Genomic DNA, 24,765 nt, shown 5'->3' on the forward strand with positions numbered 1-24,765 from the left:
CCAAATTGGGAACAAACTAGGGGAACGAGAGACTTCAAATGGGCGGGCGTGCGACGGAATTCAGAGAGCGGGGACTTGTCGAAAGGCACTGGACGTCGAGCAGGGGCATCAGGTCGACCCTTTCTTTTCATGCTGTCGAAAACAGTGCCTCGTCCTGCAGCTCCTTTCAGTCGTGGTCTCGCCTTGGCTAATGTCGCAGGTGTCCCTTAGTCTGCAGTCGGGCCTCGTGCTCCCACATCCGGTCCTTCTCTCCTCCAACAGCAGTACCCTTAAACAAGTTTGAAAAGACAGTCTTTAGAAAATTTGCAGATGAAGATAATCAAAAAGTCTATTTCTCTCCCAGCTCCAGGCAAAGAATGAAAATGTCCGTTATATTTAACGTTCACAACTGGCATATGAATGACCGGTGGCGGACCTGTTGGATTTACTATGACTTTCCTTCATAATCATTTATTACAGGCATGACAGTTCATCTGATGGTAACCCACCTTCGGGAGACAAATCTGGCAAAGATATGCCGTTCTCTAGAGTTTCACATTTACAAAAGGGTACAGTGAGTCGTCAACATGGTACTACACAGGTATTTTGCTGAGAGACGAACATGGCTAAACATTTCCTTTCTATCGGTGCATCCTGTTTTTCAACTACTGCGGGGTTCATTTTGATGATTTCTTTACCTTGGTCTAGTCTGTTAACCTTGTAAAACATCATTCTGGGTCCTACGTAACCTTTTACAGCCCGGTTACTTAACTAGGAAGGACAGGGGTTTTTATGGGAAACAACCAGGGACATAGACAGGGGAGGTAACGGGGGTGATCGTTTTTCTGGTTTGGGTATTGCGACGATTCGGGGAGGGGAGGGTCGCGTATTCTGAGGTCCTTGTTTTATACTATAGGAGCCGTTGACATGTAGTTCCCTTATTTCGGGCCAGATTAGGGAACCTCTGTCGTCTTACCTGTCCTTTCCCTTATGGCCCAACCTGGGTTCATTGACTTCTAGCGGAAAAGGAGAGGTAATGACGCGGCCTCAGGGTGATTGTATTAAAGACAAGCGTTTGTGCAAATACTGACGGTATTTGAAGCCAATTAGGTGGTGTGCTAGGGGTGGCAATCTGCCAATTTCGGGGCTAACCACTCGGAAGAGTGGTAGTGCAAAAATAGAGAGAGAGAGAGTGAGAGAGAGAGTGAGAGAGAGAGAGAGAGAGAGAGAGAGAGAGAGAGAGGGAGAGAGAGAGAGAGAGAGAGAGAGAGAGAGAGAGTGCAACGGCAGGCTAAATAGTACACGTGCAACAGAGAGGGCGGCAGTGCATTCAAGGAAGGCTATTTAGTGCATTACACAGTAAAGGGTATTCACGAGTCCGCGTTAGAATCTTGTAATCATGCAGTTTGAGCATTAGACAGGGTAGAGGGGACGTGCTTTGAGAAAAGGAAAGAAGAAAAAGGAGGTACCATTTTGTCGCACTTTCTCGCATTCTCGGTCCTTTGACCAGTTGGGTCAACGCCTCAGTCACACACACACACATTCCCTCACAGTTTCGCATCATACGTGACGTGGGTTCATTCGTCCGGTCTGGTTTAAGGGTGATCACTTTTTATCAGGTTGTGCTAATTTTTCGGGTTTGTTCGATACGTGAGTAGTTTGCAGGCGTGCTTAGACACCACCCTGCGGCGCTAGTCCGTCTCGTGTATTTAGACATGGCAAGGTCTCAGATCTTCGCCACACCTTGGCTGTAATCTCTGATGTAACCTGCAGAGGGAGGAAAAAAAAAGGGGGGGGGTGGGGGAGACAGCATTCGCGCGCATTCAAATACATGGATTCATAAGTCCTTTACTTACCTCTTACTCGTCTTTCCTCCTTGGGGCAGGGTCCCCGGGGATATAGTTTTCGGAGTCGGGGGGGGGGGTAGTGTGTTCATGTAGGGCGTGTGCGGGGAAACATAAAAAGGAAACCAGAGGTGCCTAGTGCGAGGTATCTAGTCAAAGGATATATCTCACTATCAGGATCCTTAAACCTCTTTCAACGCCGTGGCGTTCTAAAGTTCTTCGGTTCTTGGGTCCCTGCTACTTTGGAACGTTGTACTTTACAATATTTACATTATTTCATTTCACCCTCCTTTTACATTCCCTCATTTACACCATTCGTTTTACCCATCCTTGGAAGTCACGGTCTTCCTCTACGCGAGAGTTCATGAGTCAGTCGCGTACTTTTAAGACGGAGTGTCGTGTTGTCGATCCGATCCGTCCTCCAGGGCTGGGCAACCATCTTCCTTTAACCTTAAAGAGAGAGCAGAGTAGGGTGCACAGAAAAAGAACTTTCCTACCCATCCCATATTGTTTTAAAATAAAGCATGCAATACCCGTCCATAGTTTCAAAGACTTTATTTTGCAAATTCATTTCAGCATATGGATTAGGAGGGTGTGGTCGTATTTGGTCGGTCGTGGCAATGGCTAAAGTGCGTACAGTGGGGGGTGTCGTTTGCAACAATAAAAACATCGGAAAGTTTTACTCATTCATTTGTAAGAGACTAAAACGTCTATTAATTGGCTGGGGGTTCGGGGGCATATATTTTCATAATTTAGAAGCATAATCATAACAGTTGTAATCAGATTTCCTATATGCATACCGTACGTGTGCATCGTAAATGAGGTTTACATCAGTTATAAAAATATAATACATTGTACACTCGTAATCAACATTTGTAACGGGGATCTTTTCACACTATTCGTCGAGTGAGTTCTCTTCGTCTTTTCTAGCCAAGTGTACAAAGGATCATATAAAATCTTAGAACATCAAGTTTATATTAGTGCGAAGGAACACCACGAGGTGTTCGTAAGTTCCGATCGATACCAGCGCCATTTTGGGCGGGGCCGGCACAGTCCGGAAGCAGCATCAGGGGGAAATGTTTCCATTACTGGCAGTTTGGACCAGAGTCCTTTTCGGCAGTTCTAGAATTCACGCTAACAGAAGGTGTGGCAATGTCATGTTTGTTTCGTTGGCGATCAAGGCAGCCGTCCCTTACCGGAAACCTGCAAAGGCCGAAGGTTCCGCCGGGGACCTTTGTATGATCTTCAAGGCTGCGGAGATGCTGTCGGAGATGGGGGCTCGTGCTCCATGGGACAAATGTTCGAGTTGTTATGGCTGGCCAAAGTTACTCTAGTGGCCGGGGCCCGCCTTCCAGCGGATCCAGACGCCATTTTGAGGCCCTACAGGGGCCACTCTCGTCGAGTTTGCAAGAATGGAAGAGACCCTTCGGAGTGAAAGGAAGAGGTCCCTGTTTTGTGAGAGCGGGACGTTCAGCTGGGGTGCAGCTGTGATGCCCCCACCTGGGGGGGGCGAGGGAGACTCGTTCACATCGTCTCCTTCTCCCGGTGCACTCCATGCCGCTCCTTTTCATCGCCCCGCATGAAGGCCTCTCCACATCCGGTGTTCCCCAAGCGCCACCATTGTACGTTCGGTGCTGCGCAAATACTGGGGTGCCACCATTGTACGTTCGGTGCTGCGCAAGTACTGGGGTGCCACCATGGTGTGTCCGGTGCTGTGGAAGTATGGGCACCATCGCCTGACTGGGGGTGTTCGGCGTCGGGCTGGGGGCTGGGAAACCTCCTACCGGTGGAGGTGGGAGAGGCTCGTCCGCGTCGCCTCTCCCTCCCAGCCCAACTTGGACAAATTGTTGTGGAGGTACGTGCAGGACATCCCGCCGTCCAGGACTGCTGCGGCTGTGACGGAAGAGAAAAGGAAGAGGTGCCTCGCTCTCCTCTTGGACATGTGGCGGGACTACCTTAGTCTTTCCAGGCCCGTTGCGGCCGGCCAAGGAGACATGTGGCGGGACTACCTGCAAATGCCCAGGCTGCGGGCTCCTGCCTCTCCTCCGGCTCCCCCATACGTTAAGATTTCCTGACCAAGAGTTGGCGGCGGGGCTCGCCTTATATGGGTTGCCGTTGGTTGGGCGTAGCCGTAACCCTGCCCTACTTTGGAAGGTTCCAGAATGGGGGGGGGGGGCGAATGTTCTGTTTGACTTTCATTTTCTACAGTTTATCGTTATTATTCCTTGTTTGTTGTGTTAAATTAAAAGTTCAAGTTTATTAATGGTCTACGGATTTTGTTTTACCATTTCTTTCTTTCCAGGTTGCTTTGATGCTAGGTTTCTGCTAACAGAGGTCGAGTAACACGGAAACACGTGTAGAGGGGTGACGCAGATTTGTACATTACATACACACAAACTCAGACGGGGGACAGTACAAGTACGACATACAAAGACCCAAGACAAATATAAAAACAGTTATTGGTCATAATTATCTCTTTCCGTCTGTGAATTTTAAACGAGGCTGGGTTCCCGTCTTGACATTGCCCGACCTAGGAGAACTTGATCATGCCGCTGAGATTTTCCTGGCGAAATCTGTGCCATCGGGCATAATCAAACGCGGTGGTTCTGTCTGGTCTGTCTATGTAAGTCGGGTTCTTCTCTGTCTCGCGCCTTTTCTCGTACTGTCGGTCTGTCGTTCTTGTCGGCCCTTTGCCTTTACTCACGCTCAGTAGAGTCGGGCATTGGGCTTTCCAGTGTCCGACATACCTACAAAAAGCGCATTGGTCTGACCCTAAGTCTGGTCGTCCTTTGCATAGTGTCGGGGGATAAGTTGTGGGTAGCGGTATCCTGGGGTTGTCCTGTCGGTATATTTCCCTACTTGGTTTATCCTCGTCTTTTCTCTGTCGTTTCGTAGCCTCTCTGCGCCACATACCGAGACTGTCGAGCATAATTGGCGTCGTCTTATTATTTCGAAGGGCTATTTCTAACGTTTCTATTTTATCAAGGTCAAAGGATCCTGCCAGTGGCCACTGTTTGTCTTGGCTATCTTCGGTATACCTGTGCCATAATTTATTATAAGCTATGGTGACTAACCCATAGTTTATGAACATGTCCTTATTAGGGGTGCCTTCTAGTGGAGCTATATGGTCCACCTCTAACACCCGGTCCGGGCTAAACAGGCTATTTATCAGTGGGGAGAAGACAGACATGACGGCTCGTAACGAGGGACTAAAAAGTCAGCACTGCCTATCTTATCACTAGGTGCAAAGACTAGACAGAATATTTCTATTCTACGTTGTTTGCAGGTAGTGAATACCTCATGGATCAAAAAAAATATATAAAACCAAACGACCAATAAATAACAATGGGGAGAATGAGTAGGTCCGCAAAGATCTGCGTTACCTACCCTTTTCACTATCTGCAAAAAGGGTGGTCTCTTCCCTGCTTGCAGACAGGGAATCTCCAGGAAACAATAGTTTGTGAACAACAGTTCAGTTTCAAGCAATTATTGAGTGGGGGAGAAAAAGAACAAGCACGGCTGCTACCCTACTTATCCTCCACTGCTTGCAAAGGGAGAGGGAGCCTGTTGTTTCTCCGTTTGCAGACAGTGAATCTCTAAATAAAAATAAACAAAAGCAATACTAGTATTTTGAACAATCAAGCAATCAAACAAATTTTTCGCAACTTGTCGTGGCAACACGACCTTACCCGGACCATGTGGACAGTTTCTTGTCTTCCGAATCCAGCGCCCGATCGTCCTCTTTTTCTCGTATTTCTCACGGCACTCCTGATGGTTCCCAGTCAGGACCGTAGATCACTCGAGAGAGGTCTGTTCGGAACTAGTGAAGTTCGGATGATCGGCTGCCAGACGAGGGTCTATTGGGCAAGAGCTCTCCCGATCGTTGCAGTCGTTCACTGTGTCGTCGGGACCTCTCCCACTGGATCCACGAGTCGCTGATGGGCCCCACGCTTGGGACGCCAATTGTAAAAAAAGTTCAGTCGGGTCGGGGACAATCGATATTTGCCCGGCGGTATTGCCTCTGTGACCCTCTAGTTATTTAAATCAATGAAGAGGCAGGCGCTGGAGACTGGAAAGCAGGAAACAAGGTTTTTTTATTCTCTCCGGAGGAGAACACAACGAAACGGACAGAAGGTATCGTTCTGAGGTGCTCTAACTGCATCCCTGAGGCCTGGCCTCTTATATCCACATTTATGACTTTATTGCAGATTACACATACATGTTTAAAGCTTTGATGTATGGAAAAGACATTCTCGGAACTCCCCTTTGGGCCTGTTCCCACACACATTTACAGTTGAAGTCCCCACCCTAGTCACAACAGGTGATGAGCATCGCGCAGCTGGATAATCCGCCGATTCACGGAATGTGGGGAGTTTGATCGGATCTCATGGGGTGGGGGCTTTGATCAACCCGGGGATTCTTTGATGGGGGAAGCTTTCTATTGTACGGGGAGGGGCAAGGATGGTATCGGCAGAGCTGGGTGTCGACTTGGGAACGGGGAGGACAAAACGGGCACACGGGGAAAAAGGGGTTTGCATCTAAGGGCCGGAGATCATGAAAGGAAAGCAGGGAGGCGTCGCGCTGGGAACAGGATGAGGGCCTGGGGCAGAGCAGCGCCGGAGAGGGGTTTATGACTCAAGGCAGGTGCAAGCAGGGGGTGGTCAGCGTGCGGGCTTAGCGAAGGCAAAGGGCTATGTCAGGGGTCAGCGGCATGCAAAAGGGTTTGATCTGATCGGGGCATCTTAAAATGGCGGGCGCGCACGACAAAAGTGTGGCATCAGGGAAGAGGCAAGATGGCGCAGATAATGTTCACCAAAACGCACTAATTTTCCACACCTATGGTTTCACACCTCAGGTCCTGGATGTCCAGCGAAGCAATACATACTTTTATCTATGCTTATCACGCCTACTCTGATGCTAACTTTCTTTTTTCACTGAACCTAATAATCCTATCAATACCTTTCTTTCTGGTTTATTTAAACGTTAATCACTGAACTGAAGACAAGAAATCTACTACCATGAGGCAAGACAGGGCTGATATTTGTGCATTAGGGTCTGGGAATTTATAAACACGCTCTTGTTAAATGTTTAGATTTTTCTAGATATGTAGCTCTCCTCTTCTCTAACCATTGTAGTGTCCCCCTGTCCCAACTAGGGGAGGGGAGACTAGGAAAATGAGGGGAGGAAAGAAGGGACATACCCTGAGGCTTACAACATCGCCAGCTATTCTAATACTGCGTATATAAAAATAACAAAACTTCCGTCCGTCCAACAACATATAATGAATGACTGTGTGAATGAGCAATAATTTGAACTTATGATATGTTCTGCCACTCAAAATCAGTGTTGTGAGCTACGGCTCTCCACACTGGCAGAAAGCATGCACATCGTCTCAGAGAAAGCGAGATATGTCTTGAATTATAGCTTGCAGTATCTCACCAGGACAAGCTGAGCTCTGAAGATATGTGGTACAGTCTGCACCCACGTCGGAGTGATAAAAGCTCCAAACCGTGTGAAGAGTTTGCGCTGCTGATCTTAAGGTTTCCATAGGCAAAAATAATACTGCTTTGTGTCCCAAACAAAGGTTCTCGAAGAGGATCGCAACACCAGCTGACATAGTTCCCTCAGTTCAGAGGCCCTCATCTTATCAAGGGTGACATACTCCACCTATGCATGAGTACCGGCGGCCTACTATAGCACTTAATAGCTCACTTAATTTGTCACAGAGGTAGATACATAACATTACAGAAATCAAATACCACACTATCTTGGTTTTTCTTGTTAAGCTTTATAAATAATCAACAAACATTTTGTTAACTGGAGTTATTACATGCCTTTGGTGGTAATTAAGACTGCTTTTTAGGTCTCGCCTGTCGATGCGCATGCGCATCGAGCAAGGCGAGAGTATTGCGAGTTATCCACTCTTTATCCACACTGCAAGGAATCGTGGCGATTCCTTGCAGTGCCCGTGACTTTTAAGGTCAATGCGCATGCGCATTAAGCTTATGCGCATGCGCATTGACCTTAAAAGTCACGGGCGCGTGCATGTCCGTCTTTGTTTACCCGCTCCGCCCCCTCCCGCCGTGTCGCCTTGCCTACTCTCTTCCACAGCCTCCCCCAGCTCCGCCCCCTCACTACTTGATTGCACGGCCGCTAGGCCGTGCCTCCCCTACTCTCCTCCCCCCTCCTCCCCTGCCTGCCTGCCGCTAGCTGTAGCGCATGTGTATTTAGTTAACGCCTTCGATCAACAGGCTGTGCCAGTTTAAAAGGGTTTATCTTAACGCTTTGTACTCAGGCCAAGCTCATGGTTAAATAAAGAATTATTTCTTGAATCTCTAGAAGCTTTTTCTCCGCACCCGAAGAATAATTAATGTCCTTTGAAAATCAATAAAAGCGCCAACCGTATGCACAAGCTGGGTCAAAGACTGAAGTAATCACACCAAATCTTGGAAGTTGAAAAGTTAATATGTAACAAGCACGCTTGACGCGCTACCAAAACATAGCACTATTGTATTGTAATTGCATTTATATAGCGCTTACTACCCCTGACGAGGCGAGAAGCGCTTACTATGAGAACTATTGCAGACCCCACTGATAACAATAATAAAGCACCTATTTTAACATTGCACAGACAGGTCTTTTGGACGCCTTTTTAAAAGGTGTGAGTTCCAGACCGAACGACCTTCGCGTGCAAACGATTGATTAGCTCACTTCCGGTTAGCATTCCAGGGACACTAATGGGCTGGGAAGGGCCAGTCCAGAAACCAACGAAGAGAAGCTCATGTGTTGCAGTTGCCACTTCCTGTCCAACTCGGAGAGGCGCACCAGGGACCGCGGGACCCGCTGTATGTGAGGTAAGAGACATATACCAGGGCACAGTACTGGCTAAAGCGCCTCCATGGTGGAGTTTTCCTTTACTGCGCAGGGTAGTTAGCGAACTCCCCTGACGTTTTGCACAGAACGCAGATGTTATGAAAGAGGGCGGGGGCTTATGTAAGGCACGCTTTGCGGGCTGCAGCCCCGGTGTCCTCGGTCCCCATGCACTCCACGGATACCGGTTTATTTGGGAACTTCTGCACCTTAAGACTGCATTTGCTTGCGGGGACGCTTCCTTTCACTAAATAAGTCGGCATTTAAGTTTAGAATGTGTTTTTGTTGTTACGCAAGACACTCCTGCGTGGCATTGTGCTTTGGGGATTGTGGGCGGCACCTTTCCTCACCTGGAGGAGCAGGTTTGGGAGTAAGATTAAGGGACGTATTTTTTTAGAGGTTTGATAAAGTTCAGCGGTTCTTCTGGTGAATGACATGCTAATAGAAGCTATTTTTATTTAACGTCCGTTTCTATGTTCTGTAAATAAGAGATTATTACCCACTTAGGTGGCTGTATTGTATTTCAGCATTTATATAGCGCTTACTACTCCTATGTGGGGCACTTAATTGCCTGTCTGCATTGGCAGCCAGCCGCGTTATGCAGGGTGTGTGTTGGGGATTGTGTTGTCTTTCTTTTTTGATCCTGTGTAGTAAGTGTTTCCATGTCGTGCTTGAGGACCACCGAAGTGCGGTCCTTGTGTCACTAGACTTTGTGCCTAATAGTGTGGTTCATGAAGAAGTGGTGGTGAGACAGACACACAGTTTATGTTTTTCTGTAAACTTGCAGGTCCCTCTATAAGGTACTTATTATAATCCTAGTCCATACACAGCTGGTTACTGCACTGGATTGTCCAACCTAATATTTTGTTTTAAGCATGTTTGGTCCTAAGCAGGCCTGGTTAAAGAGAGAGGTGGTGGGAGATCTGCTGGGATGAGCCTTGTTACTATCCTCCTATATCTGAATGACATTGTGAGAGCCCTCAACCCCTCACTCACCCTCACTCTCACTCATCCTCACTCACCCTCAACCCCTCACCCTCACTCACCCTCAACCCCTCACCCTAACTCACCCTCACCCTCACTCACCCTCAACCCCTCACTCACCCTCAACCCCTCAACATCAACCCCTCACCCTCACTCACCCTCACCCTCACTCACCCTCACCCACCCTCACTCACCCTCACCCTCACTCACCCTCACCCTCACTCACCCTCACCCACCCTCACCCTCACTCACCCTCACCCACCCTCACCCTCACTCTCACTCACCCTCACTCACCCTCACTCACCCTCGCTCTCACTCACCCTCAACCCCTCACCCTCACTCACCCTCAACCCCTCACTCACCCTCACTCACCCTCACCCACCCTCACCCTCACTCACCCTCACTCACCCTCAACCCCTCACCCTCACACAGTGCAATAGGTCTCGGAGCATTTGAGTTAGAGCTTTTAGAAATGTTTATGGCTTTTTTTTTTAATTCTTTAGCATTGGCTACAGGAAACAAAAATGCTAAAGATTTACACAAAAACCCATAAACAATTCTAAAAGCACTAACTCTAATGCTGCGAGACCTATTGCATTTCCAATGCTTGTTTATGAGGTGGACACACACGGGTGCAGGGAGTTACCAAACCTCTTTAGTAACCACAGCGTCATTCACAATAAGTGGTTATTGTAAAGCCATTGCGGCCGTTGATGGTCATGTTGGATTTACAGAGTTCGCTTCCAGCACACCCCAAGACGTTGTGGAAGGGACACAGGAGATCGCACTCAGTGATTCATGAAATAGTTTAAGCTTCTCTTACAAAGGCCCCAACAGCGCTGGGATGCCTGGCTTCACCTTGGGGATGCCCAGGAGTGGACATTTCACAGGGATAAAGCCAGGAAGGGTTCCTATGCGGTATACGGACAGCGCCGGGACACCTCGGGTGAGGTAGCTGTGCGCTTTACAAATGCCCTCATTTCATTTCAAATGCCTTCATTTCATTACATTACAGTTCAGTTCCCCAAAGGGGTGTCTGCAAGGCTTCTGGTGCCAAAGAGACTGCACTATTCTAAAAGAAGAGTAATTTACAAGATGAAGCTTGGCCACCTAAAACCACATTAATCATATGGTTTTTGAAGGAGTACCACATGCTTTGCAATTAGTATTTGCCACGCTGAAGGCCTCTTCAATGTTTTTACATGCTTACATTATATTTGGAACCCAGTAAAACGCAACAGCAGGGCACTCACCTTCTAGTAAGGCGTAATCTTCGTTGAATTAACTGCATTTTAATTTAAGTGCTACAGCCAGAAATATGACATTCAAGCTCCTGTTTGGTCATCAGAATTCTTGCTTTTTTACTATCTGATCACTCCTCACTCTATCTATCTATCTATCTCTCGCCCTCACTCCATCTCTCGCCCTCACTCCATCTCTCGCCCTCACTCCATCTCTCGCCCTCACTCCATCTCTCGCCCTCACTCCATCTCTCGCCCTCACTCCATCTCTCGCCCTCACTCCATCTCTCGCCCTCACTCCATCTCTCGCCCTCACTCCATCTCGCCCTCACTCCATCGCCCTCACTCTATCGCCCTCCCTATATCTATCACCCTCCCTCTATCTATCACCCTCCCTCTATCTATCTATCACACTCACTCTATCGCATCACCACAGCATCACTCAGGAGCCCCACAACATCACTATGCGCTACCAGAGCATCACTGAACGCCACAGCATCACTCGTCGCCATCACAGCATCACTCGTCGCCACCACAGCATCAATCTGTGCAACCATTCAACAACAACTGGTTCAAATATGTTCTCTCAATATGTCAAGCTTTATTACAAATGTCACAAAAAGATGTTAATATTTCACTTCTGTTCTTGGATTTTCGTCATAATAAAATACACTGAACATAATCTTCACAAAAGTTATTTACAAAAGTTTAAGCTATTGCCATTATAAATTACAATAACTTTTATTTAAGTATTATTATTAAAAAAAATAAAAGCCATTGTTATTTGTAATATCAATACATCTAAGTCACGTAAATAGAACACATATTGCATTACAAATGCTATAGGTGTCACATTTGTGAAAGTTAAAACTATTGGCATTGTAAATGACAAAGCTATTAAATTCGCTATTTTCAAAGCCAACACATAAATAAAAAAATTGTCATTTACAATACCAATAGCTCAAACGTTCCTAATGCGAAACCTATTGCATTGCAACTGCTTGTTAATATATTGTTGTAAATCTGATCAATCTATGATCTTTTTAGAATAGCAAAATTAGTAGACAAATTGTTTTTAATAAATATATATATTTTTTTCTTATACCTTTGGTAGTTAGGAGTGTGTGCATTATAATTGACAAATAGGGTCCGTGTTTAACTTTGTGTGCAAGGATTGTGTGCTTCTGGGGCATTACATGTTGGGAGTTATATGAATGTATGTGTGGGTTGAGAACCTTTTGGTTGTCCCAAGAGAATTCTGAATTTTTACTCACACATGTGTACATGTCAACCTAAATACTTAAGTGAGCTCAACTCATACTTAGGCCTTTGAGAAGAAAAAGGGAGACCAACAGATGCAAGTATTCCTGTAGACATTTAGCCCCTCATGGTGGATAAACCGGACCTATCTATACATTTCATATCGAAAGGGCACACTAACCACCTGGGTCAATATCCTACTCAAGTCATACCTCCATAACCAGTAATGTCGATCCACACTGACACAAGGAATACAAGTGGTGTGAAATTAGCCCAATTCAGACTGCAGCAAATTATAAATACCCAAGCGCAATCATCGTCAATAGTGGTCAATTGGTCAACCAACTAAAAATGATCAGAAGGAAAAGGCTAGCCTTGGCCGTAATACTGGGGAACTTAAAATTCAAACTGACTGGCCCAAGGCTCTCTCCACTCCTCCAGGTTGTGCAATCAAAAATCTACCAACCACTAGATAGGGAAGTGAAGCCTTGAGAAGAAGAGCCACTAAAATCCTGGACAGCACACTAGTCAAGGTCTACAGAATTATGCTCAACATACTGAACTACACCTTGGCAGCACAGATACGGTTGGAGTTTGGCCTTAACAAACAAACAATCCCTGGCAAGTGCAGAGGCATACATAGCCCGCTGGCACAAGATCAGGAACGTGGCCCAAAACACCCTAAATCATCTACTCTGGCAAGAGCTTCAGAACAGGAGTACATAACCGGCTAAATACACAATAGCAAACACTGGGCTCTCCCAACTCTGGGACATTCCAACTAGCCATGCAGCCTTCAAAAAAGCGGTTTGGAAGTCAATATGAAGTCTTTTTTTAGTAGGAGAAAAAGGCTGCATTCTCAGATCGAAGCCACACCTAGATGACGATTAATGGTTACAAATCACTTGGCTCATAGATTTACTTCAGCCTGGGCTACCCCAGGAACATAAAGGAAAAGTTTCTGAAATATCGGTTGGGCCTACTTCCGTAAGCTCTGCATCTTCCACGATGGCTGAGGCAAACCTCCATGTGTTGCTGTTTGTGTAGTAATGGAACACAGGTTATGCCACACCTGCTTTGCACCTGTAACAACCTGAAGGAGGAGAGGTCCCAACTGCTCAAAATGCAGCTTAACTCACGTGGGATCCACACGCGGAGACAGGCTGTGCTAGCCTGCTTAAGGCAGAGGTTCTGCAGGCTAGTAAAGTTTCTCGCATTGCCAAAAAATAAAGTATCAAGACCCAGCATGGACACTGTTCCTGCAGAATCCGTGGTTGCCACTGCAGCAAGCAGCTTGTAACTTATAATTTTTAAATCTCTTGCTCACACGCATTGCTCTCTATTCCTTATGATTCAGCTGACAACCGCCAATTTTGATAATGACATATGGCAGGAAACACCCCTCTTGCTGATTGTTTTATTGTACCTGGCACTTTATTAGGCGAGAAATGAATAAGGGCAAGACTTCGGGTAGCGTTTCCTTGGCATTTGGGAACTCCGTTAGCCTCTGCCTGTTTACAGGTTTATTTATTGTTTGCGTACCTTTTTAACCCTAGTACTGCCATAGGATGTCTACTTATGAAAAATGTAAATTATTATGTAAAAGTTATATTTATTTTACTTAGGTCTTAAAATGTACTTAATTCTTTTTTAATGTGCACTGGTTTTAACTAACTATGCATTGAAATAAACTTGAAACTTGACAGCCAGAAGATGCTTTGACAAGGCCAAGAGGCTCATGAATGAACATACATTTTACATCCACAGTGATGTTGCCTGCCAGGTCAGGCTAGAGGCTAACACAAAGACCCACTCCTTCACACACCAATTGATGGCAGTAAATGTCACAAAGAAGTTACTGAGAGAGGGTGGAGTACATTATGCCAGTTCTTTGATCACGGTTTACAAAACTTAAATATTATGCTAGTAAGGCTCGGTTATAAGCAGGATTCTCTCAATGCTGGATGAAGCCCGCTTTTCCATACATATTAGGGCCGGACACTTATCAAAGAGTAGTTTTGACAGAATTGTGAAGGCGATTTTCAGCTCTACGGTTAGACCTCATTTTTTTCTTTTTAAACAAATTTTATTGAACCATTACTCTTAGCATCTTACAGTCATCAATGCCAGTATATTAGTACACAGGTAACTTTAAGCTTCGCTCGCAGCCCGGGATCCCCACTCCTGGCAGTTCTCTGAACACGGGGGTTGCAAATTGTGGAGTAGTTCACCATTGTTATTGCCCGCCACTGCCCAGCGGTCCCCACCCCACTGTTAATCTTCACTGGGATATGAGCAATAGGTTTCGGCATGGTTTTGCCTGCTTCCTGCAAGAGGCCAACAACCCCCACATCCCCCCCAACCAAGCGGGTCTTACTTAGAAAGTGTTGAATACCACTCGGGTGGCCTTCATTGCATCTGCGCTCGAACAACTAAATTCCCTGCTCTTGTCCCCAGGCCTTAGTGTCAGGACGGTCTCTACCACCCTCTTTCGCTACCTCGTCTACTCTACGCATACTGGACTAAAGGCGGTTATTTCCTACCCTCGGTCTTTGTAATGCCCCCTGCGGGCCGTCCTCTGGTCCAATTTCTGGATTCTCTAGTAGTGTCACCAGAGCTTCCCAATCTCTTGCTGAATCTAGTGATTTCTCACTTCCATTCCTTTTGACTATTCGTAACCTTACTGCCCCTTCATAGCCTGCCCACCGTATGAACATCCTCCTCCACCTGACTGCATTAGGGCCCCCCACGCCTTCCAGTGGCTTATGATATTTCTTTTTGCCAGTATAAGACCCAGGTCCTGAAACTTATGTGTTAATTTATTTTTGGAGGTGTGGGGGAAACCAGTGTGGGAGACAGTATCCCGGCGTTACAGCCACCTCTCGATCACTCCTGCTAGTACCGTGGTCACCGTGCCCCAGAGGTTTCCTATATCTGGACAACTAAAGAACATATGGAGAAATTCCACCCCCTCCTCATGGCACCGAGGACACACTGCTGTTCTTATAGGAAAATATCTATTGATGCGTCCTGGCGTGAGGTATGCTTTGTGGAGGACATAAAAAGGAACAAGCTGAAATCTAGTGTTTCTGGTGCTCTTGCCTGCTCGTTCTACCAAAGATGATTGATTGATTGATTGATTGATGCCGCATGCATTGTCACCTATGGGTTCCCCATGGTCATCTTCCTATCTCTGTTGTAAGTCACTTAGGTTTAGGAGTGTCGCATGCCTCAGACGTTTGTATAGGCAGGTGACCGCTTTATTTGTCCCTGAGGCAGACACTATATATTGACACCCCTCTGACAAGGGCGGTACTGAGAGTCCCTGCCCCCCATTGCTTGCGTATTGTGGGCAGTGTGCAGTAGAAAGTCTCCCCTAAGCACATCATATCTCTCCCAAAAGCATTGAATTGTAGCAAGGTTCCTTCTTTATAATATAGCATTCCAACCCCCGCTTATATCCAGCCCTCTAGTCCTCGCCAGACTCCCCCATGCAGCAACCAAGCCAAAACCTCCTTTCACAAGTGGTGTTGCGGCCCCATGCGGAGGCGCAACACCACTTGTGAAAGGAGGTTCTGGCTTGGTGTGGCAGCATCTTGTAGCTCTGCCCCTCGCATCCTGCTTGCTATCCATCTTGTGAACCATTTGAACTGTGCCACTACTACGGCTAGATCTCATCATTATGAGATCTAGCTGTAGAGACAAAAATCAGCTTGCTCACCTTGAACTGCGAGTGGTGAGGTTACCAAGAAAGTGGTAGGGGAGGTTGTTAATGTCTGCATTTGCAACATTGCAGAACGTGGCAACTGTTTGTTGGCAGGAGTAGAAGCTATTGGGGGTCCCTATTAGGGAGTAAGGCTATCGAAATGAATCAGGATTATAAGTAAATAACCAAATCTGAATCACCTGGTTCTACGATGGAAGGTCCAGGGTTGCAATGATGGGTCTCAGGGTGTACATTTCATACATCTGAATTTAGAATATGGAAAATAGGGGAATATATGGAAGATTACTTCTTTCTGCAACAGAAATTACATTATCACAATGTTTAGGCATGTCGCAAATGCTTTTCAACATCTACATGAAGTCATTACCGGCACTGAGCAATCAATTTCATCTCACGTGCTTTAACTATGCAGAAGACACGCAAATACACCTTCAACTAAAATGCCCCAAAGACATGGGAAACTCGCAAATTTTCAGTTGTCTCAGAGTTGTGGATCAATGGATGACATGGAGCCATCTCAAATTGAATGCTTCCAAAACAGAAATACTCACATGTTGCGATTGTAAACATTATGATCCGCTCACTGCGTGGCCTGATGATCTGGGAACACTGCCTAAAGTATTGGAGGAAGTAAGAAACCTCGGAATGACCATGGATTCCAAGCTATCAATGAACGCCCAAGTGGACAAACTAGCAAGATCAAGCTTAGTTACTATAAAAAAATCTGTGACGAATCTTCCCCCATTTGGGATATCCACAGTAGGTCCAGGCTACCATCTCCCTTGTTCTGTCCAAACTCTATTACGCCAATAGCCTCTACAATGGATCACCTTTAACGACCATGAAAATACTACAACGTATTCAGAACTTGGCTGCCAGACTACTCTGACATATAAAACTGCAACCACCACATCTCCACTGCCTTGAAAACCCTGCATTGGTTACCGGTTGCCAAAAGATCCACGTTCAAGCTGCTTTGTATCACCCACAAGGCAATACATGGAACAGACCCGCTCTTCATCAGGAAGAAAATCACCAAACGCATTCAACAAAGGGACCTCCGGCCTAGAGTGGCACCTCGTCTCAAAATCCCAAGATACAAGAAAAAAATCATGGGTGGCACATACTTCTCTGTACAAGCAGCCTAACTATGGAACTCTTTACCCCCAACATACGATCCACAGATAACCACCTTATCTTCAGAAAACTACTGAAGAGTTGGCTTTTCCGCACATACCCACCATACACAAACAGAAATATACAGCATATCACTCTGTATATAGGCATTTATTTGTACTACAGATATGTACCTATATATGTGTATTGCTCTGTATAAACATGTAGAATAATTATGTTTAAATATATATATATATATATACATACACATACACTACATGTACATTCATATATATATTCATTAGTTCTGCTTAACTAATATACATATTACTGATAGTTACATTATTCTATGTTTTTAACATGTATATAAGTGACTGCATACATAGGTAAATCTTTTATCATAACTATTTATCTAAAATCGCTTCACTACTGAATTACAAAAAAAATATAAATAAAATGTATTTATTGTACAACAACACTTGAAAGCCGGAGTTTATTCAATGCATCATTAATCTACATATACTACCTCCCTTTATGCATCTATATACCTTCCATGTAAATATGGATCTATAGATTTATTACTTTTCTTCTAATTCAGCATATCCAAAGCACTACCATATTTCTCACCCTATACCTCTATTTATATATCCTCTACCTCCACTCTCTCATTCATCCCAAACCCCTTACCTCGATCCCCAGAATAACCCTTTCTAGACTCTTTTCTACTCTACCCCTCCTTGCATCACCTCATACACCTCTTTTACAATTCGATCCCCAAAACAGGCCCTCCTAAACCCGTCCCTCTGACTCTTCCCCCTCCACCTCCCTTTTACTCACCCCAAGCCTTCTCCTACTGCTATGAGTTCCAAAAATATATATATATATATATATATATATATATATATATATATTTCTAACTCCTTCCCTCTTCTATCCCTCCGCTATCCTTCTCAATCCAAATAACTAACTAACATATTCACCAATCAAATTACTTTCATATTTCACTATACTAATTCACTACTAATCCTTTATGGGTTACAGAGTAGAGTGATACTCGCCAAAAAAGCGCATCAAGACCCCATCCGGGGGTAGTAAGCGCTATATAAATGCTTTTACAATACAATACTTATCTATAAGAGGTAACAAAAATCGCAACAAAGGCAAGACAAAATTAATTATCATAATAGTGAAATTAACCCACTACCACCATCAATGCCAAAGAAAGGAAAAAAATAAAGATTTAAAAAGTATGAAATACTCTGCTCGTCTTTTGCAAATATTCTGCATAGTATGGAAAGCGCATGCTTTACAAACAATATTCATTGAATGCAAAATGCCACCACATTGAATAGGTACAGTGCTCCTTCTTGAATGCATTTCCTGACTGTGTTCCTGATCAGGGTTTCAGAACCCTCGCATCAAAATGACTCAAACCTAAATCAGAAGTAGCTTGAGATTTACAGATCAGGCCCCACCATTTGACCCCACATATTTCTGCCAATCAAGTACGGATCCCATCAAATAAAAACCTAAAAGCCTTTCTTGTACATATATGACTGGCTTGTAACTTGTGTGAGATTATTCTTTTCCCCACCCCCCACCCTCCAGGAGTGATTACACTAACAAAACTTATATTATTTAAAGAGAAAACTTTATCTCACTGAAGTATCTGAAAATATTACATTATTCACTGGCTCAAAACAAGCCTGTACATTTCTCCTATTTTTTTAAAAAATGAAACCACTCTTTTGGTAATACATCACAGCTTTGAAGTATGTTTACTGCTGAATGGTTCATTTGACCTGGACAATTATTTTTAATTAAGAAGTACACAAAACAAAGACTTGTCTTTCTATTAACACTGCTTTGCAAACTGCAGTCATGGGTTAGGAAAGGAAGCTCTAAAAAGATGAAAGCAAGATAAATTAGCTATTCTCCAGGTGGTGCATCCTGGGCATTACTTGATACGCTTAGAAGTTATCAAACACCTACCAAAAAGCAGGAAAAAAGCAAGGTGTCCAAGTAGGCGAGCACAAAACAGCTAATTAAGTTCATTTGCCTGGAGATTGCCTTCAAAAATCCTTTTCGTAGCAAATCTAAGCCATGCATATTTATCGTTAATAAACTAATAATATGCCAACATGGTAATTTTAACATACATCAGTAACGAATAGCACACAATCAGACCCGTTTTCAAGAGTGCGCATCCAGCATGGTTGTGTTGTGTCTTAAAAGGAAGCCACATTGAAGAGAGACGATTTTTGTATGTTATATTTTCAGAGTGTTTTATAGCAAAGACTTCACAGGTCTGTTTTACACTTATTTCCACCATTGAATCACCAACATAGACAGGTAGATAGTAAGCGGTCACCCAGGGACACTTGACCAACACTGCACCCATTTCGACACAAGCAATTCAGGGCATGATTTAAATGTTGTCGGAGAGGGAACTCTGTTGCAACGACAACACAGTTCCCCTCCTCCCCCCCAACATTTAGGTCTGCCCGTCTGAATTAGAATCGGGTGGACCTCAGGTTTTACAAAGCGCACTGTGACCAAAAATGGTATCCTGGCGCTAGCTAATCCACTATGTGAGGGAGTCAACTGGAATAGGTCTGAAGGAGCAGAGCTTGACTGTTAGTAAGGAAAGGGGCAGGTTTTCAAGGACTTTCTAAACATCAGTGTGTGATCTCAGTGGGGCTGCCAGTGTATTCCGTATATGCGCTGCTTTTACGGTAAAGGCTCGACTTCCTTGTCAAACTCTTTTGAATCTATATTCTTGGACATAGTTACATGTAGCTGATTGGAGAGGTCTGCCAGGGGTGTATTTTCTTAGTTTAGCTTCTAAAGGTTTTGGTCCTTCATTGTGAAGTGCCTTGTGTACGATGCAGAGTGATCTGAATATTATTCTCGGTTAAATCGGCAGCCAGTGTAGATCCAGCAAACTTACAATACATTAACAGGATCTACCGGGACAGCAATTCCTGCCAATCATAGAAATGTACACTGATCCTGTGGACATTTCTAAATTTAGAGGATGGCACTCTGTCAGGGCGACAGACTCTGTTGCTCTGGTGGGGAAACAGGCCGCCTACCACATTTAAATTAGGCTCTCACTCTTCACTCTCATACTATCAAATCCCATGCAGGCCAGACATCAGACTCACTCGAAAGTCAAGGCAAGTAAGAACCACAGATACAAAATAACTGGAAAAAATTATGTTACGGTGTGCAATTTCTAGCGCATGCTATCCTCAGCAAAATCTTGCACAATAGTGGAGGCATTCTTACCATAAGCCCTCTAACAGTCCTGTAGAATGGATCCAACAGCAGGGCAGCCAGAGAGCAGACTTGCGCAGTGCGGTCCCACCCATCCGAGCAATGTACCAAGACACTGGCTTTTTCATCTTTGACTGCCTACCAAAGCAAGACAGAATAAAATTAACATTTTTATCCAATTTAACATCACATTAAAACAGGTCTGCGCCAAATTTACACAGGGCTCCAAAAACTGAGCAACATGAAGAAGCAAGCAGCTTGAGTCACATAAACAAGCATTTGCAATGCAATAGGTCTCGCATTATTAAAGTTTGAGCTATTGGCATTGCTAAATAATGCAACACCAATAGCTTAGACTTTAATACTGCGAGACCTATTGCATTGCAAATGCGTGTTTCTGTAGGGAGTGGACTCAAAAGTACCAAGACAACAAAGTCCATAGATTGGATAAATATGTGAAATTAATAAATAGTCTTTTTTAATTTTTAGAATTACTTTCAATAAAAATTCTTTACTTCGTTGCACTAGAGGCTGGAGACTGTCACTTTTCCATGACAATGGCAGAAGTAACATCGGGTCCACCAGACACAAGCCATAAAGTACACGCAGGGCTTTAAGTGGGTTGAAAAAATTGGGGGGGGTCTCTCAAAGGGACATGGCCAATGTAATTCATGAAAAGACAAATGCAAAAAGAACAGATGGCCAGAATGCAGAAACAATGTCAAACATCCACCCCCAGTGCAGAGATCTGGGGTTAAATCCATTGTATTTTTGCACATCATGCTATTGCAGTTTGGACCCAGCCATATGCAAATCAATCTTGACCCTGCTCCCAATGGGAACAGTCCAGCTCGAACTGCCAGGCAAGGTCCTCCCTGGACTGGAAAGAAGTATCCTGGGAACAGTTTCAGGGTGTCACCCCAGATCAGCCAGGCTAGCTTGACTCCACTGGCATGGTGAGCTAGGGAGGACTTAGCTTGGCAGTTCGGTCTGGACTGTTCCCATGAGGAGCAAGTTTAAGAATGATTTGTATATGGCTAGGTCCAAACTGGGGTGGCTCAGTGACCAAAAGGATGGATTTAACCCATATTTCTATACTCGGGGTGAATGTTTGACATTGTTTCATCATTCCGTCCATCAATCAAGCTCTTTTTGGAAACCATTACTATCTTATTAATTACAGTACAGCAAGAAATTGCTTCTCTCATACTCAGTCCAATGATCACATCTGTGTCAATAACATGGATCAATCATTTGTAAGGCGCACTACATACCCGCGAGGGTCTCAAGGCACTGGGGGGGTCTACTGATTGAACAGCCAGGTCTTGAGTATCCTCCTGAAGATCAGTAGGTCTTGGGTCTGTCGTAGGCTCAGAGGGAGGGTGTTCCATGTCTTGGTGGCGAGGTGGGAGAAGGATCTCCCACCAGTGGTTGTTCTTTGGATGCGCGGGGACGGTGGCGAGTGAGAGGTCGGCGGGGCGTAGCTGGTAGTTGGGGATGTAGAAGGAGAGCCGTCTGTTGAGGTAGGCTGGGCCGGTCTTGTGGAGTGCCTTGTGTGCGTGGGTGAGGAGCTTGAAAGATATCCTCTTGTTGACGGGGAGCCAGTGTAGGTTTCTCAGGTGGGGGGGGTTGTAGCCGTGGCGTGGTACGTCGGGCATCAGTCGTGCCGAGGCGTTTTGGATGCGGTGTAGTCGTTTGATGAGCTTGGTCGGGGCTACAGCGTATTGGGCGTTTCCGCAGTCGAGTCTGCTGCCGACGAGGGCCTGGGTGACTGTCTTTCTTGTATCTGTCGGGATCCATCTGTAGATCTTGCGGAGCATGCAGAGGGTGTTGAAGCAGGAGGAGGAGACGGCGTTGATTTGCTTGGTCATTGAGAGCGTTGATTCCCAGGTTGAGTGCGTGGTCGGTGGGTGTCGGGGCTGTCCCAGGCTGAAGGGTTGGAGCCGAGGATGAGGACCTCCGTCTTGTCCGAGTTCAACTACAGACGGCTGGTCTTCATCCAGTCGGTGACGGCCTTCATTCCTTCGTGGAGGTTGGCTTTGGCGGTGATGGGGTCCTTGGTGAGGGAGAGGATCAGCAGTGTCGTCTGCATAGGAGATTATGTTGAGGTCGTGCTGTCGGGCTACGTGTGCGAGCGGGGCCATGAAAATGTTGAACAGCGTCGGGCTGAGGGAGGATCCCTGGGGTACGCCGCAGATGATCTCGGAGGCTTTGAAACGGAATGGGGGGAGGCGGACGCTCTGGGTTCTGCCGGAGAGGAAGGAGGTGGTCCAATCCAGAGCCTTGTCTCGGATCCCTGCGGCGTGGAGGTGTGCGCGTAGTGTGTGGAGGCAGACGGTGTCAAAGGCGGCAGAGAGGTCTAGGAGGATGAGTGCTGCGGTCTTGCCGTTGTCCAGCAGGGTACGGTTGTAATCGGTGGCAGTGATGAGGGCAGTCTCGGTGCTGTGGTTGCTGTGGGACCCTGACTGGGAAGGGTCCAGGATTCTGTTTTCTTCGAGGTATCGGGTTAGCTGTCTGTTGACTCTTTTCTCGATGACCTGGAAGGGGAGCAGAGATGGGTCGGAAGTTCTTGAGGTCTCTTGGGTCAGCTTAAGGTTTATTGAGTAGGGCGTTGATCTCAGAGTGTTTCCAGATCTCTGGGAAGGTCGCGGTCTCGAGGGAGAGACTGATGACGTTGCACAGGTGGGGTGCGATGGAGCTGCTTGCTCTGTTGAAGACGTGGTGCGGAAATGGGTCTGACGGAGAGCCGGAGTGGATTGTGTGCATGGTCTGGATGGTGTTATCGATGCTCACGATGGCCCAGGCTAGCAGGGGGTCGTGGTCGATGGTGTGCAAAGGGTCTGTTGTGTTGCTGTCTGTTGGGGCTGTCTGGGTGTTGAAGCTGTTGTGGATGTCTGCTATCTTGCGGTGGAAGAAGGTGGCGAGGGAGTCACACAGGGCTTGCGACGGCAGGATGTCGTTGGTGTTGGAGCTCGGGTTGGAGAGTTCCTTCATGATGTTGAAGAGCTCCTTGCTATTGTGTGCGTTGTTGTGAAGGCGGTCTTTGAAGGAGGTCCTCTTGGCCGCCCTGATCAGGTGGTGGTTGCGGATGGCGTCCTTGTGTGCTGCGTGGCTGTCCGGAGTGTTTCACCGTGTCATTTCTTCTCTAGTTTCCAACAGGCTTGCTTGGAGGCTAGGAGTTCTGGGGTGAACCAGCTGGCCCTCTTACTGGTGTCTCTGTGGGCGGTTTCCTAAACGTGGCGACAGTGTTGGCGCAGTCCTCGATCCAGCGTTTGAGGCTGTGGACAGCGTTGGTGTTGGAGAGTTCGGTGGGTGGGCTGAGCGCGAGGTTTGCGTGTAGTTTGTTTTCAGTCATTTTGCTCCAGCAGCGGCGGGGGATCTGTTGGGTGTGGTGGTGTGTGGTGGGCTTCTGAAAGGTGAAGTGGATGCAGCGGTGGTCGGTCCAGAGGAGTTCGGTGGTGAGGCTGACGGAGACGTGCGGGCTTGAGGAGAAGACTGGGTCGAGCGTGTGGCCTGCAGAGAGGGTGAGTGTTGTGACGAGTTGCTTTAGTCCGAGGTTGGCGAGGTTATCGATCAGGGTTGTGGAGTTGTTGTTCTCAAGGTGAAAGTTCAGGTCTCCGAGGAGGATGTAGTCGGTGGAGGTCAGGGTGTGCGTGCTGAACAAGTCGACGATGGAGTCGCTGAACTGGGGGCGGGGTCGAGGGGGGGGTCGGTAAAAGAGGGTGCCTCTGAGGGTGGAGTTAGGGTCTGTGTGGATCTGGAAATGCATGTGTTCGGCGGTGCTGAGTGCGTCGTCAGTGCTAGTCGAGACCCTGATGCTGTTCTTGTGGACGATGGCGATTCCTCTGACTCCGTTGCTGCGGGTGATCTTGTAGCCTTTTGGGATGGCTATGGCGATGTCGGGTGCGGAGGAGTCGTTAAACCAGGTCTCTGTCAGGAAGGCGACGTACGGGGATGTTGTGTTGAGCAGGTCCCAGAGCTCGACAGTAGTATGCATTGGAGGTGGTTGGTGTCTTTCTTGGCGGGTGGTTTGTCGGCTCTGAGGTTGGTGTAGCTGCAGTTCCGGCAGGTGAAAGGGCCGTGTGTGAGTTTCGGGGCGGCCTTGAAGCAGGTGTGGCTCCGTCCGGAGTTGAGAGCGTGCAGAGTGCTGGCGTCGTAGTTGCGGCGGTCGTCGCGGCGGGTATGGGGGCCAGGGATTCTGGTGCTGGGCGTGGTCCAGGCGCGGACGGGCGTAGACGGGCTTGCCTTAGGTGTGCCTTCGGCACGCCAGCGGCACGGGCGCGCAACGGCCGGCATATATGGGGAGGTGGGAGGGAGGAGCAGCTGGGAGGCGGGGGCAGGGAATGGGCGGGGCAGCAGCAGTGAGGGCGGTGAGGGACAACGAAGGTAACAGAAGGCAAAAGGGGCACAAAATCGAGGGAAAACGAGTGGCACAGAATGCAAAAGGGCACAAAAACAAGTGGAA

The 24,765-nt window shown here is 46.6% G+C and overlaps 1 protein-coding gene across 3 annotated transcripts in view; it reads right to left on the reverse strand.

Annotated features, from left to right (window-relative positions):
* MTMR8 (myotubularin related protein 8) overlaps positions 1–24,765 on the reverse strand; it is a 511,753-nt gene that overhangs the window by 141,095 nt on the left and 345,893 nt on the right. For all 3 annotated transcript variants that reach the window (XM_078640107.1, XM_078640110.1, XM_078640108.1), the window contains one exon: positions 20,313–20,438. In XM_078640107.1, coding sequence (XP_078496233.1) covers positions 20,313–20,438 — 126 coding nt within the window. The remainder of the gene's footprint in view (positions 1–20,312; positions 20,439–24,765) is intronic.

Source organism: Lissotriton helveticus, chromosome 4_2 (assembly GCF_964261635.1).
Source record: "Lissotriton helveticus chromosome 4_2, aLisHel1.1, whole genome shotgun sequence".
In the NCBI taxonomy this organism is placed as follows: Eukaryota; Metazoa; Chordata; class Amphibia; order Caudata; family Salamandridae; genus Lissotriton; species Lissotriton helveticus.